The 14,031-nt window shown below is 59.1% G+C and overlaps 1 protein-coding gene across 2 annotated transcripts in view; it reads right to left on the bottom strand.

Annotated features, from left to right (window-relative positions):
* Positions 1-13,962, bottom strand: part of ADCY3 (adenylate cyclase 3) — a 34,702-nt gene extending 20,740 nt beyond the window's left edge. For both annotated transcript variants that reach the window (XM_082276627.1, XM_082276628.1), the window contains exons 1-2: positions 13,239-13,962; positions 5,369-5,518 (exon numbers count right to left, since the gene is read on the bottom strand). In XM_082276627.1, the coding sequence (XP_082132753.1) occupies positions 5,369-5,518; positions 13,239-13,919 (831 nt within the window). In that variant the 5' untranslated portion in view covers positions 13,920-13,962. The remainder of the gene's footprint in view (positions 1-5,368; positions 5,519-13,238) is intronic.
* Positions 13,963-14,031: the final 69 nt, after the last annotated feature.

Below are 14,031 nucleotides of genomic sequence, written 5' to 3' on the forward strand. Positions count from 1 at the left end.
GCCAAAGCATTCCGGGATCCCATGATTCGAATAATTCCGGGACACGGCACTGGGAGCGACCTCGGGATCTGCACCGGGGTCCCTCAGGATCCCTGAGAGCTGCTCCAGGGAATGGACCGGGATTAAAACATTCCAGGGAGGATCCATCGAGCGAAAAGCACTGTGGGTATCCTGAATCCCATCCCACATCCCAAATTCCAAATCCCACATCCACATGTGAGATTCAGCCAAGAGGATCAACCCCTCTCGGAGACACCGCGCCTGGGGCTGCCCCTGTGGAGCCGGAGCAGGGATGGATCCACCCGGAGCAGGGATGGAGCAGGGATGGATCCACCCGGAGCAGGGATGGATGTGCCTGGATCAGGGATAGAGCTGGGATGGATCCACCCGGAGCAGGGATGGAGCAGGGATGGATCCACCCGGAGCAGGGATGGAGCAGGGATGGATCCACCCGGAGCAGGGATGGAGCAGGGATGGATGTGCCCAGAGCAGGGATAGAGCTGGGATGGATCCACCCGGAGCAGGGATGGAGCAGGGATGGATCCACCCGGAGCAGGGATGGAGCAGGGATGGATGTGCCTCGAGCAGGGATGGAGCAGGGATGGATCCACCTGGAGCAGGGATGGATCCACCCGGAGCAGGGATGGATCCACCCGGAGCAGGGATGGAGCAGGGATGGATCCACCCGGAGCAGGGATGGAGCAGGGATGGAGCAGGGGTGGATGTGCCAGGAGCAGGGATGGAGCAGGGATGGATCCACCCGGAGCAGGGATGGAGCAGGGATGGAGCAGGGGTGGATGTGCCGGGAGCAGGGATGGAGCAGGGATGGAGCAGGGATGGATCTGTCCAGATCAGAGATGGAGCAGGGGTGGATGTGCTAGGAGCAGGGATGGATCCACCCGGAGCAGGGATGGAGCAGGGATGGAGCAGGGATGGATCCACCCGGAGCAGGGATGGAGCAGGGATGGATCCACCCAGAGCAGGGATGGAGCAGGGATGGATCCACCCGGAGCAGGGATGGAGCAGGGATGGAGCAGGGATGGATCCACCCGGAGCAGGGATGGAGCAGGGATGAATCCACCCGGAGCAGGGATGGAGCAGGGATGGAGCAGGGATGGATCCACCCAGAGCAGGGATGGAGCAGGGATGGAGCAGGGATGAATCCACCCGGAGCAGGGATGGAGCAGGGATGGATCCACCCAGAGCAGGGATGGAGCAGGGATGGATCCACCCAGAGCAGGGATGGAGCAGGGATGGATCCACCTGGAGCAGGGATGGAGCAGGGATGAATCCACCCGGAGCAGGGATGGAGCAGGGATGGATCCACCCAGAGCAGGGATGGAGCAGGGATGGAGCAGGGATGGATCCACCCGGAGCAGGGATGGAGCAGGGATGGATGTGTCGGGAGCAGGGATGGATCCGCCCAGCTCCGCGTGGAAATTTCCATTAAATACCAGGCACTCGGATGAGGAGGCGGACCTTCCCCCCGGGAATGTGGGGTTTTCCCCCGGGAATGCGGGAGCGCAGCAGCGCCGTTGCCGCAGGAACGGCTCCGCATCCCTGTCCCCATTCCCAGGAGAAGCTTCCCGGCCCTTCCCAGCTCCGCAGTCCCGGTCCCACGGGTATCCCGGCGGGAAGCGCGGCGGATCCCGCTCCGGCACCGCTCCCTGCCCCGATCCCCCCTCCCGCGGCCCCGGGCCGGGCTCAGCCCTGGTGCCGCAGTCCCTTCCCGCGGGAATGGCCCCACGGGAGCATCCCATGGGAATGGCTCCGGGCACCAACAGCCAACGCACGGGAGCATCCCATGGGAATGGCCATGGACACCAACAGCCAACCCACGGGAGCATCCCATGGGAATGGCCATGGACATCAACAACCAACCCACGGGAGCATCCCATGGGAATGGCCATGGGCACCAACAGCCAACCCACGGGAGCATCCCATGGGAATGGCTCCGGGCACCAACAGCCAACGCACGGGAGCATCCCATGGGAATGGCCATGGACACCAACAGCCAACCCACGGGAGCATCCCATGGGAATGGCCATGGACACCAACAACCAACCCACGGGAGCATCCCATGGGAATGGCCATGGGCACCAACAGCCAACCCACGGGAGCATCCCATGGGAATGGCCATGGACACCAACAGCCAACCCACGGGAGCATCCCATGGGAATGGCCATGGACACCAACAGCCAACCCACGGGAGCATCCCATGGGAATGGCTCTGGGCACCAACAGCCAACCCACGGGAGCATCCCATGGGAATGGCCCCGGGCACCAACAGCCAACCCACGGGAGCATCCCATGGGAATGGCCATGGACACCAACAGCCAACCCACGGGAGCATCCCATGGGAATGGCCATGGACACCAACAGCCAACCCACGGGAGCATCCCATGGGAATGGCCATGGACACCAACAGCCAACCCACGGGAGCATCCCATGGGAATGGCCATGGACACCAACAGCCAACCCACGGGAGCATCCCATGGGAATGGCTCTGGGCACCAACAGCCAACCCACGGGAGCATCCCATGGGAATGGCCCCGGGCACCAACAGCCAACCCACGGGAGCATCCCATGGGAATGGCCATGGACACCAACAGCCAACCCACGGGAGCATCCCATGGGAATGGCCATGGACACCAACAGCCAACCCACGGGAGCATCCCATGGGAATGGCCTTGAGCACCAACAGCCAACCCACGGGAGCATCCCATGGGAATGGCCTTGAGCACCAACAGCCAACGCACGGGAGCATCCCATGGGAATGGCCATGGACACCAACAGCCAACCCACGGGAGCATCCCATGGGAATGGCCATGGACACCAACAGCCAACCCACGGGAGCATCCCATGGGAATGGCCCCGGGCACCAACAGCCAACCCACGGGAGCATCCCATGGGAATGGCCATGGGCACCAACAGCCAACCCACGGGAGCATCCCATGGGAATGGCCATGGGCACCAACAGCCAACCCACGGGAGCATCCCATGGGAATGGCCATGGACACCAACAGCCAACCCACGGGAGCATCCCATGGGAATGGCCATGGGCACCAACAGCCAACCCACGGGAGCATCCCATGGGAATGGCCATGGACACCCACAGCCAACCCACGGGAGCATCCCATGGGAATGGCCATGGACACCAACAGCCAACCCACGGGAGCATCCCATGGGAATGGCCATGGACACCAACAGCCAACCCACGAGAGCATCCCATGGGAATGGCTCCGGCAGCTGAGCCTGGGGCCAGGGATGGGAACGGGCACAGGGAGCAGCTGAGTGACCACGGATGGGCACAGGGAGTGGCTGAGTGACCATTCCAGGGCACAGGGAGTGGCTGAGTGACCATTCCAGGGGACAGGGACCCGCTGAGTGACCATTCCTGGGGACAGGGACCCACTGAGTGACCATTCCAGGGCACAGGGACCCACTGAGTGACCATTCCAGGGGACAGGGACCCACTGAGTGACCATTCCTGGGGACAGGGACCCACTGAGTGACCATTCCAGGGCACAGTGACCCACTGAGTGACCATTCCAGGGGACAGGGACCCACTGAGTGACCATTCCAGGGGACAGGGGCCCACTGAGTGACCATTCCAGGGAACAGGGACCCACTGAGTGACCATTCCAGGGGACAGGAACCCACTGAGTGACCATTCCTGGGGACAGGAACCCACTGAGTGACCATTCCTGGGGACAGGGACCCACTGAGTGACCATTCCAGGGCACAGGGACCCGCTGAGTGACCATTCCAGTGAACAGGGACCCACTGAGTGACCATTCCAGGGGATAGGGACCCACTGAGTGACCATTCCAGTGAACAGGGACCCACTGAGTGACCATTCCAGGGGACAGGGACCCACTGAGTGACCATTCCTGGGGACAGGGACCCACTGAGTGACCATTCCAGGGGACAGGGACCCACTGAGTGACCATTCCAGGGAACAGGGACCCACTGAGTGACCATTCCTGGGGCCAGGGACCCACTGAGTGACCATTCCAGGGCACAGGGACCCACTGAGTGACCATTCCTGGGGACAGGGACCCACTGAGTGACCATTCCTGGGGCCAGGGACCCACTGAGTGACCATTCCTGGGGACAGGGACCCACTGAGTGACCATTCCTGGGGACAGGAACCCACTGAGTGACCATTCCTGGGGACAGGCACCCACTGAGTGACCATTCCAGGGGACAGGAACCCACTGAGTGACCATTCCTGGGGACAGGGACCCACTGAGTGACCATTCCAGGGGACAGGGACCCACTGAGTGACCATTCCAGGGGACAGGGGCCTGCTGAGTGACCATTCCCAGGGACTGGGAGCAGCTGAGTGACCATTCCAGGGCACAGGGACCCCCTGAGTGACCATTCCCAGGGCCTGTGACCCACTGAGTGACCATTCCAGGGAACAGGGACCCACTGAGTGACCATTCCAGGGCACAGTGACCCACTGAGTGACCATTCCAGGGAACAGGGACCCACTGAGTGACCATTCCCAGGGCCTGTGACCCCTTGGAAGTGCCCACAGCAGGATACTCCGGGAATACCTGGGCAACCCCAATCCTGGCCAACCAGAAATCCCATTCCCACCTGGCACCCTGCTCCCACCTCCCCCCACGATCCCAAAATTCCGCCAGGTATCCCAGCCCCATTCCCACCCCCATTCCCGGCCCCATTCCTGGCCCCATTCCCAGTCCTGTTCCCGGCCCCCTTCCCAGCCTCCTTCACGGCCCCGTTCCCGTCCTTGTTCCCATCCCAGTTCCCAGCCCCGTTCCCAGCCCTATTCCTGTCCCCTTCCCGGCCCCATCCCCATTCCCATTCCCGGCCCCAGTCCCGGCCCCATTCCCGTCCCCATTCCCTGTCCCCGTTCCCTGTTCCATTCCCTGTCCCGCTCCCATCCCCACTCCCGGCCCCATTCCTGGCCCTGTTCCCTTCCCCATTCCCTGTCCCATTCCCATTCCCGTTCCCAGCCCTGTTCCCAGCTCCATTCCCGTTCCTGGCCCCATTCCCAGCCTTATTCCCAGCTCTATTCCCGGCCCCATTCCCATCCCCGTTCCCACCCCCATTCCCGGCCCCATTTCCTCCCCATTCCCATTCCCCAGCCCCATTCCCACCCCCATTCCCACCCCCCATTCCCGGCCCCATTCCCACCCCCATTCCCACCCCCATTCCCACCCCCCATTCCCGGCCCCATTCCCACCCCCATTCCCACCCCCCATTCCCATTCCCACCCCCATTCCCACCCCCCACCCCCATTCCCACCCCCATTCCCACCCCCATTCCCATTCCCACCCCCATTCCCACCCCCATTCCCTTTCCCATTCCCACCCCATTCCCTCCCCGTTCCCACCTGCTGCTGGCTCTGCTCCTCCAGGTTGAGTTTGACCTCCAGGGATTGCCGCGCTTCCAGGAAGGCCTTGCGGTGCTTCCGGTCGGCCATGCAGTAGGACATGGAGCCCACGGTGATGGCGCACACGTAGATGGCCACGTTGGACACCAGCTTCGGGGAGAAAGAGCGGCAATTTGGGATCACGGCATATTCGGGAACAAAGAGGAGGAATTTCGGGATGAGCGGGGCCGGGAACGGCGCTGTGCGGCCCCGGTTTTTGTTTAAATCACGGGGAACAACCTCAGATCCCGCTCCGGGGTAAATATTGGGAATTTGGGGGGGGGGGGGAAAGTGGCTCCGCGGGGTGGGAACGGCGCCTGGAGCATCCCAGGGGATTCGCGGTGTTCGAAGTCGCGGGGATGTTTTGGAAAAAGGCGGCAGCTGGGCAGGGAGCCGGGGGATCCTGTGGGGATCCCGGGGGGATCCCGGGGGGATCCCGGGGGAAGGGGAGCGGCTCCGAGCGGATCACGCGGCGCCGTTCCCTGGGAATTGCGGCCCCGCCGTGGGAATTGCAGCCCTCGGAAAAACACGGCCGAGCTCCGAGGGTTGTCGGCGCTCCGGGCTCTCGGCATCCCTCGGAACGGCCGAAGGCTCGGGAGTCTCCCTGTCCCATCCCACCGGGAACATCCAGAGCCACGGGATGGATCCCATCCCACAGGCTGGATCCTGAGCCCATGGGCTGGATCCTGGCTGATCCCATGGGATAGAGCCAGATCCGTGGGATGGATCCCATCCTCCAGGCTGGATCCTGAGCCCACGTCCTGGATCCTGGCTGATCCCATGGGATAGAGCCAGATCCATGGGATGGATCCCATCCTCCAGGCTGGATCCTGAGCCCATGGGCTGGATCCTGGCTGATCCCATGGGATAGAGCCACATCCATGGGATGGATCCCATCCTCCAGGCTGGATCCTGAGCCCACGTCCTGGATCCTGGCTGATCCCATGGGATAGAGCCAGATCCATGGGATGGATCCCATCCTCCAGGCTGGATCCTGAGCCCATGGGCTGGATCCTGGCTGATCCCATGGGATAGAGCCAGATCCACAGGATGGATCCCATCCTCCAGGCTGGATCCTGAGCCCATGGGCTGGATCCTGGCTGATCCCATGGGATAGAGCCAGATCCACAGGATGGATCCCATCCTCCAGGCTGGATCCTGAGCCCATGGGCTGGATCCTGGCTGATCCCATGGGATAGAGCCAGATCCACAGGATGGATCCCATCCTCCAGGCTGGATCCTGAGCCCATGGGCTGGATCCTGGCTGATCCCATGGGATAGAGCCAGATCCACGGGATGGATCCCATCCCACAGGCTGGATCCTGAGCCCATGGGCTGGATCCTGGCTGATCCCATGGGATAGAGCCAGAGCCACGGGATGGATCCCATCCTCCAGGCTGGATCCTGAGCCCATGGGCTGGATCCTGGCTGATCCCATGGGATAAACCCACATCCATGGGTCCAGGCTGGATCCTGACCCCACATCCTGGATCCCGTTCCCACGGGCTGTGCCAGATCTGGGATTGATCCCGTGGCGGCACGGAAATGGGGATTTGGGATAAGGGGATGGGGACAGGGAGGAAGGGACAGATCCCAAAATCCCCAAGGCCGGATCCTGCCCCAGGCGCCGCCGGCACAGCCGGGGATTCCCGGGAATTGCCCAGATCCATCTGGAGGTGGGAACGGAGGAGAACCCCCCCCACGGAGCTGGGCTATTTTTGTCCTGGCTCCGGCGTCGCCATGACAACGGGACACTCTTCCAGGCACGGATGGCCACGGAAAGCTCGGAACACCGGGAATGCCGAAAATCCCGGGAATCCGCTCGCTCGGAAGCACCACATCCCATCCCAGCTGCTCTTCCAGCTGCTTTTCCATGAGCACCCTGCTGCCCTTCCGTGATTCTCATCCCAACAACCTCTCCTGCTGTGTCCCGAGCTCCAAAACACTTCCCAGATCCCAAATTCTGTGGGAAAAGCTCCGATCCCAGATCCCAAATGCTGTGGGAAAAGCTCTGGCACGGAGGAGATCCTGGATCCCAAATTCTGTGGGAAAAGCTCCAATCCCAGATCCCAAATGCTGTGGGAAAAGCTCCGATCCCAGATCCCAAATTCTGCGGGAAAAGCTCCGATTCCAGATCCCAAATTCTGTGGGAAAAGCTCCGATCCCAGATCCCAAATTCTGCAGGAAAAGCTCCAATCCCAGATCCCAAATGCTGTGGGAAAAGCTCTGATCCCAGATCCCAAATTCTGCAGGAAAAGCTCCGATCCCAGATCCCAAATTCTGCAGGAAAAGCTCCGATCCCAGATCCCAAATGCTGTGGGAACAGCTCAGATCCCGGATCCCAAATTCTGTGGGAAAAGCTCCGATCCCAGATCCCAAATTCTGTGGGAAAAGCTCCGATCCCAGATCCCAAATTCTGCAGGAAAAGCTCCGATCCCAGATCCCAAATGCTGTGGGAAAAGCTCTGGCACGGAGGAGATCCCAGATCCCAGATCCCAAATGCTGTGGGAAAAGCTCCGGCACGGAAGAGATCCTGGATCCCAAATTCTGCAGGAAAAGCTCCGATCCCAGATCCCAAATTCTGCAGGAAAAGCTCCGATCCCAGATCCCAAATTCTGTGGGAAAAGCTCTGATCCCAGATCCCAAATTCTGCAGGAAAAGCTTTGGCATGGAGGAGATCCCAAATCCCAAATGCTGTGGGAAAAGCTCCAATCCTGGATCCCAAATGCTGTGGGAAAAGCTTTGGCATGGAGGAGATCCCAGATTCCAAGTCCCAAATGCTGTGGGAAAAGCTCCGATCCCAGATCCCAAATGCTGTGGGAAAAGCTCCGATCCCGGATCCCAAATTCTGTGGGAAAAGCTCCGATCCCAGATCCCAAATTCTGCAGGAAAAGCTCAGATCCCGGATCCCAAATTCTGCAGGAAAAGCTCCGATCCCAGATCCCAAATTCTGCAGGAAAAGCTCCGATCCCAGATCCCAAATTCTGTGGGAAAAGCTCTGATCCCAGATCCCAAATTCTGTGGGAAAAGCTCCGATCCCAGATCCCAAATTCTGTGGGAAAAGCTCTGGCACGGAGGAGATCCTGGATCCCAAATTCTGTGGGAACAGCTCCAATCCTGGATCCCAAATGCTGTGGGAAAAGCTTTGGCATGGAGGAGATCCCAGATTCCAAGTCCCAAATGCTGTGGGAAAAGCTCCGATCCCAGATCCCAAATTCTGCGGGAAAAGCTCCGATCCCAGATCCCAAATGCAGCAGGTAAAGCTCCAATCCCAGATCCCAGATTCTGTGGGAAAATCTCCGGGACGGAGGAGATCCCGGATCCCAAATTCTGTGGGAAAAGCTCTGATCCCAGACCCCACATTCTGCAGGAAAAGCTCTGGTCCTGGATCCCAAATGCTGTGGGAACAGCTCCAATCCTGGATCCCAAATTCTGTGGGAAAAGCTCCGATCCCAGATCCCAAATGCTGTGGGAAAAGCTCCGGCACGGAGGAGATCCCAGATCCCAAGTCCCAAATGCAGCAGGTAAAGCTCCAATCCCAGATCCCAGATTCTGTGGGAAAATCTCCGGGATGGAGGAGATCCCAGATCCCAAATTCTGTGGGAAAAGCTCTGATCCCAGACCCCACATTCTGCAGGAAAAGCTCTGGTCCTGGATCCCAAATTCTGTGGGAAAAGCTCCGATCCCAGATCCCAAATTCTGTGGGAAAAGCTCTGATCCCAGATCCCAGATTCTGTGGGAAAATCTCCAGCACGGAGGAGATCCCAGATCCCACATGCCGCGAGAAAAGCTCCCAGCCCGAATCCCGATCCTTTGGGATCCTCCGGAATTCCAGCACCTCTCCGTGGCCCCGCTCCATCCTCCGGCTCATCCTAAAAATAGCCGTGCCCTCGGGAATGGCCGAGCCCGGGCTGTTTATTCCTGGACACGCCGTTCCCGCTTTTCCAGCGGTTGCCAAGGTTTTCCCGGCTCCGGAGGCTCCGTTCCTGGGCAATGATTAACTCGGAGAGGCCTGGCCGGGTGTTCCCTCCCTTCCCAAATCCCAAGGTTTTCCTCCTTGGATCCCACAAACCCCAAAGTCCACATCTCAAAAAAGAGGGGAAATTGGGATTTCCGGGCTTTTCTTGGGCTCCGTTTTCCAAACTCTCGGCGTGACCCCCCACATTCCCAAACTAGCCCAAAAGAGGGAAGAAATTCCCACCTTTTCCCTCTTCTTTAGGCCGGGAGCAGCTGGAGCTTTCCCAGGAGCTGATCCAGGGATTCCCGAATTCCCACAGAGCCCTTACGGAGCAAACCCGATGCCTCCCGTGGGATTTTCCTGACAGTTTTCCATCTCCAGTTTCCCCCCACCCCCCATCCTGGTCTTGGAAAAGCTCAGGAACCTCGGTGGGAGGGAAAGGGATTGGGCCAAGCCACGGAATTCCCAGATTTTGGGAATAAACCCAATCCCAGGGGGTGTTTCCTGGGAAATACGAAGGATCTGGAATGCCAGGGATCGTCCCCGCTCCCAATCCTGGGGCTCGTCCCGAAAGCCGCGTCTGGGACTGGGGACGAAATTCCATCCCTGGAAAAACATCCCTGGAAAATGGGAATCCCCCAAGAATCTGGGAATAAACCCGGATTTCTCCTCCTGGGAAATCTCCCAGGAACGCCGGGTTGCTGCCACGTTCTGGCAATTCCGGGCCATTTTTTTGGGAATTTTGGCCATTCCAAGGGATATCGGCACAAGCGGGGCCGGATGGGTGGGAATGGGGAGAAATCAGGGAATTGTGCCTCGGTTTTCCCACATTCCAGCCCCATTCCAGGCTCTCCAGGCGGTTCCTTGGGATGGATCCGGGGGTGCTCTCCCAGCACTCCCGGCATTCCCACCTCGGGATATTGGGATCGGAATTGATCCTCAAGGTCCCCTTCCAACCCAGCCCATGAATTTTGGGAGTCAAGGTCCCCTTCCAAAGCGTTCCGTGAATTTCAGGAATGTCCCTGCTCCCAGGAAAACACCGGGATCAACTCCCAGGATCGGGATCACGCCCGGCTGTAGGGTGAGAGTGCAGGGATGGGAAAAGAACTCCTGGATAACCCCTGGATAACCCCTGGATAACCCCTGGATAACTCCTGGATAACCCCTGGATAACCCCTGGATAACCCCTGGATAACTCCTGGATAACTCCTGGATAACCCCTGGATAACCCCTGGATAACCCCTGGATAACCCCTGGATAACTCCTGGATAACCCCTGGATAACTCCTGGATAACTCCTGGATAACCCCTGGATAACCCCTGGATAACCCCTGGATAACCCCTGGATAACTCCTGGATAACCCCTGGATAACTCCTGGATAACCCCTGGATAACTCCTGGATAACCCCTGGATAACCCCTGGATAACCCCTGGATAACCCCTGGATAACTCCTGGATAACCCCTGGATAACTCCTGGATAATCCCTGGATAACCCCTGGATAACTCCTGGATAACTCCTGGATAACCCCTGGATAACCCCTGGATAACCTCTGGATAACTCCTGGATAACTCCTGGATAACCCCTGGATAACTCCTGGATAACTCCTGGATAACTCCTGGATAACCCCTGGATAACTCCTGGATAATTCCTGGATAACCCCTGGATAACTCCTGGATAACTCCTGGATAACCTCTGGATAACCCCTGGATAACTGTTGGATAACTCCTGGATAACTCCTGGATAACCCCTGGATAACCCCTGGATAACTCCTGGATAACCCCTGGATAACTCCTGGATAACCCCTGGATAACCCCTGGATAACCCCTGGATAACCCCTGGATAACCTCTGGATAACCCCTGGATAACTCCTGGATAACCCCTGGATAACCCCTGGATAACCTCTGGATAACCCCTGGATAACTCCTGGATAACCCCTGGATAACTCCTGGATAACCCCTGGATAACTCCTGGATAACTCCTGGATAACCCCTGGATAACCTCTGGATAACTCCTGGATAACTCCTGGATAACCCCTGGATAACCTCTGGATAACCCCTGGATAACCCCTGGATAACCCCTGGATAACTCCTGGATAACCCCTGGATAATTCCTGGATAACCCCTGGATAACCCCTGGATAACCCCTGGATAACTCCTGGATAACTCCTGGATAACCCCTGGTTAACTCCTGGATAACTCCTGGATAACCCCTGGATAACCCCTGGATAACTCCTGGATAACCCCTGGATAACCCCTGGATAACCCCTGGATAACCCCTGGATAACTCCCGGATAACCCCTGGATAACTCCCGGATAACCCCTGGATAACTCCTGGATAATTCCTGGATAACCCCTGGATAACCCCTGGATAACTCCTGGATAACCCCTGGATAATTCCTGGATAACTCCTGGATAACCCCTGGATAACCCCTGGATAACTCCTGGATAACCCCTGGATAACTCCTGGATAACCCCTGGATAACTCCTGGATAACTCCTGGATAACTCCTGGATAACTCCTGGATAACCCCTGGATAACTCCTGGATAACTCCTGGATAACTCCTGGATAACCCCTGGATAACCCCTGGATAACTCCTGGATAACCCCTGGATAACCCCTGGATAACTCCTGGATAACTCCTGGATAACCCCTGGATAACTCCTGGATAACTCCTGGATAACCCCTGGATAACTCCTGGATAACTCCTGGATAACCCCTGGATAACCCCTGGATAACCCCTGGATAACCCCTGGAAGCCCCAAACGCGGCCTCTCCCAGTCCATTCCCAGTCCATTCCCAGTCCCATTCCCTTCCCACTCCCTTCCCTGACCATTCCCAGTCCATTCCCAGTCCATTCCCATTCCCTTCCCTCACCATTCCCAGTATCTTTTCAATCCATTCCCAATCTCTTCCCTGACCATTCCCAGTCCCTTCCCAGTCCAGTTCCTTCCCTTCCCATTCCAGTCCCTTCCCACTCCCTTCCCTGACCATTCCCTGTCCATTCCCAGTCCCTTTCCAGTCCCTTTCCAGTCCATTCCCAGTCCATTCCCCGGCCATTCCCTTCCCATTCCCTTCCCTTCCCTGACCATTCCCAGTCCCTTCCCAGTCCCTTCCCCGTCCCTTCCCAGTCCCTTCCCATTCCAGTTCCTTCCCTTCCCATTCCAGTCCCTTCCCACTCCCATCCCTATCCATTCCCAGTCCCTTTCCAGTCCCTTTCCAGTCCATTCCCAGTCCCTTTCCAGTCCCTTCCGCGTCCCTTCCCATTCCAGTCCATTCCCAGTCCCTTCCCTTGCCATTCCTAGTCCATTCCCAGTCCCTTTCCAGTCCATTCCCAGTCCCTTTCCAGTCCCTTCCCCGTCCCTTCCCATTCCAGTCCATTCCCAGTCCATTCCCAGTCCATTTCCAGTCCATTCCCAGTCCCTTCCCATTCCAGTCCATTCCCTTCCCATTCCAGTCCCTTCCCTGTCCATTCCCCGGCCATTCCCATTCCCTTCCCATTCCCGTCCCTTCCCTTGCCATTCCCAGTCCATTCCCAGTCCCTTTCCAGTCCATTCCCAGTCCCTTCCCTTGCCATTCCCAGTCCCTTCCCAGTCCCTTCCCAGTCCCTTTCCAGTCCCTTCCCATTCCCAGTCCCTTCCCAGTCCCTTCCCATTCCCTTCCCATTCCCGTCCCTTCCCTTGCCATTCCCAGTCCATTCCCAGTCCCTTTCCAGTCCCTTCCCCGTCCCTTCCCCGGCCATTCCCATTCCAGTCCATTCCCAGTCCAGTCCATTCCCAGTCCCTTCCCTTGCCATTCCCAGTCCCTTCCCAGTCCCTTCCCATTCCCTTCCCATTCCCAGTCCCTTCCCAGTCCATTCCCAGTCCCTTCCCGTACCTGCCTGGCCAGCGCTCCCCGATCCACGTTATCCTGGCGCCTCTGGAGCGCGGCGATTCCCAGCACGAGCGCGTGCACGCCGCAGGACGCGGCCGTGAGCAGCAGGATCCGCGCCAGGCGCAGCGGCAGCGTCAGGAAGAAGGAGAAGGCGAAGAACGCCTGCCATCCCACCGTATCCACGGCCTCTGGAAAAGCCCGGAATTCCAGCCCCAGGTACGCCCACACCTGCGCCAGCACCAGCACCCACAGCGCGCACGGCAGGAATTTCTGGGAAAGGCGCTCCGGGAGCAGCCGGGATTTCAGGAGCAGGAAGAGGGAGCCGTGAGCCACCAGCCCGGCCAGCGCCGCCAGCGCCGGGAAAAGCTTTTCCATGCGGGAGAAGCCGGCGCACATTCCCAGGATGTAGCAGTCGAAGAGGGCGGCGAAGACCACGAGCACCAGCAGCGTCTCGTGGCGCTGGCGGCGGAAATAGGTCTGGTAGAGCTTTTCCAAGGATTCGGGAGCGAAGGAAAAGCGCCGGGAATGCGGCAGGCACGGGCAGGGCCCCCCCCAGCGCGGCGCCGGCGCTTCCTGGGAGCGGCGGATGCCGGCGCCTCCGGGATCCGATGGAAAACTCAGGGAATAATCGGCGGAATATTCGGCCGAGAATTCCGGCTCGGAGAAGGCGCGGTTCCGGGCCATGCTGCCGGGATTCTTTAATTCCCGGTTTTCCCGGCCGCGGGAATGTTTGGGATGCTCAGCGCAGCGTCACTCGCGCGGCATCGCGATCCTACCGGGCCTTGCCGCTTCGCCT

Source organism: Coloeus monedula (assembly GCF_965178545.1).
Source record: "Coloeus monedula genome assembly, chromosome: 2".
NCBI classification, from domain to species: domain Eukaryota; kingdom Metazoa; phylum Chordata; class Aves; order Passeriformes; family Corvidae; genus Coloeus; species Coloeus monedula.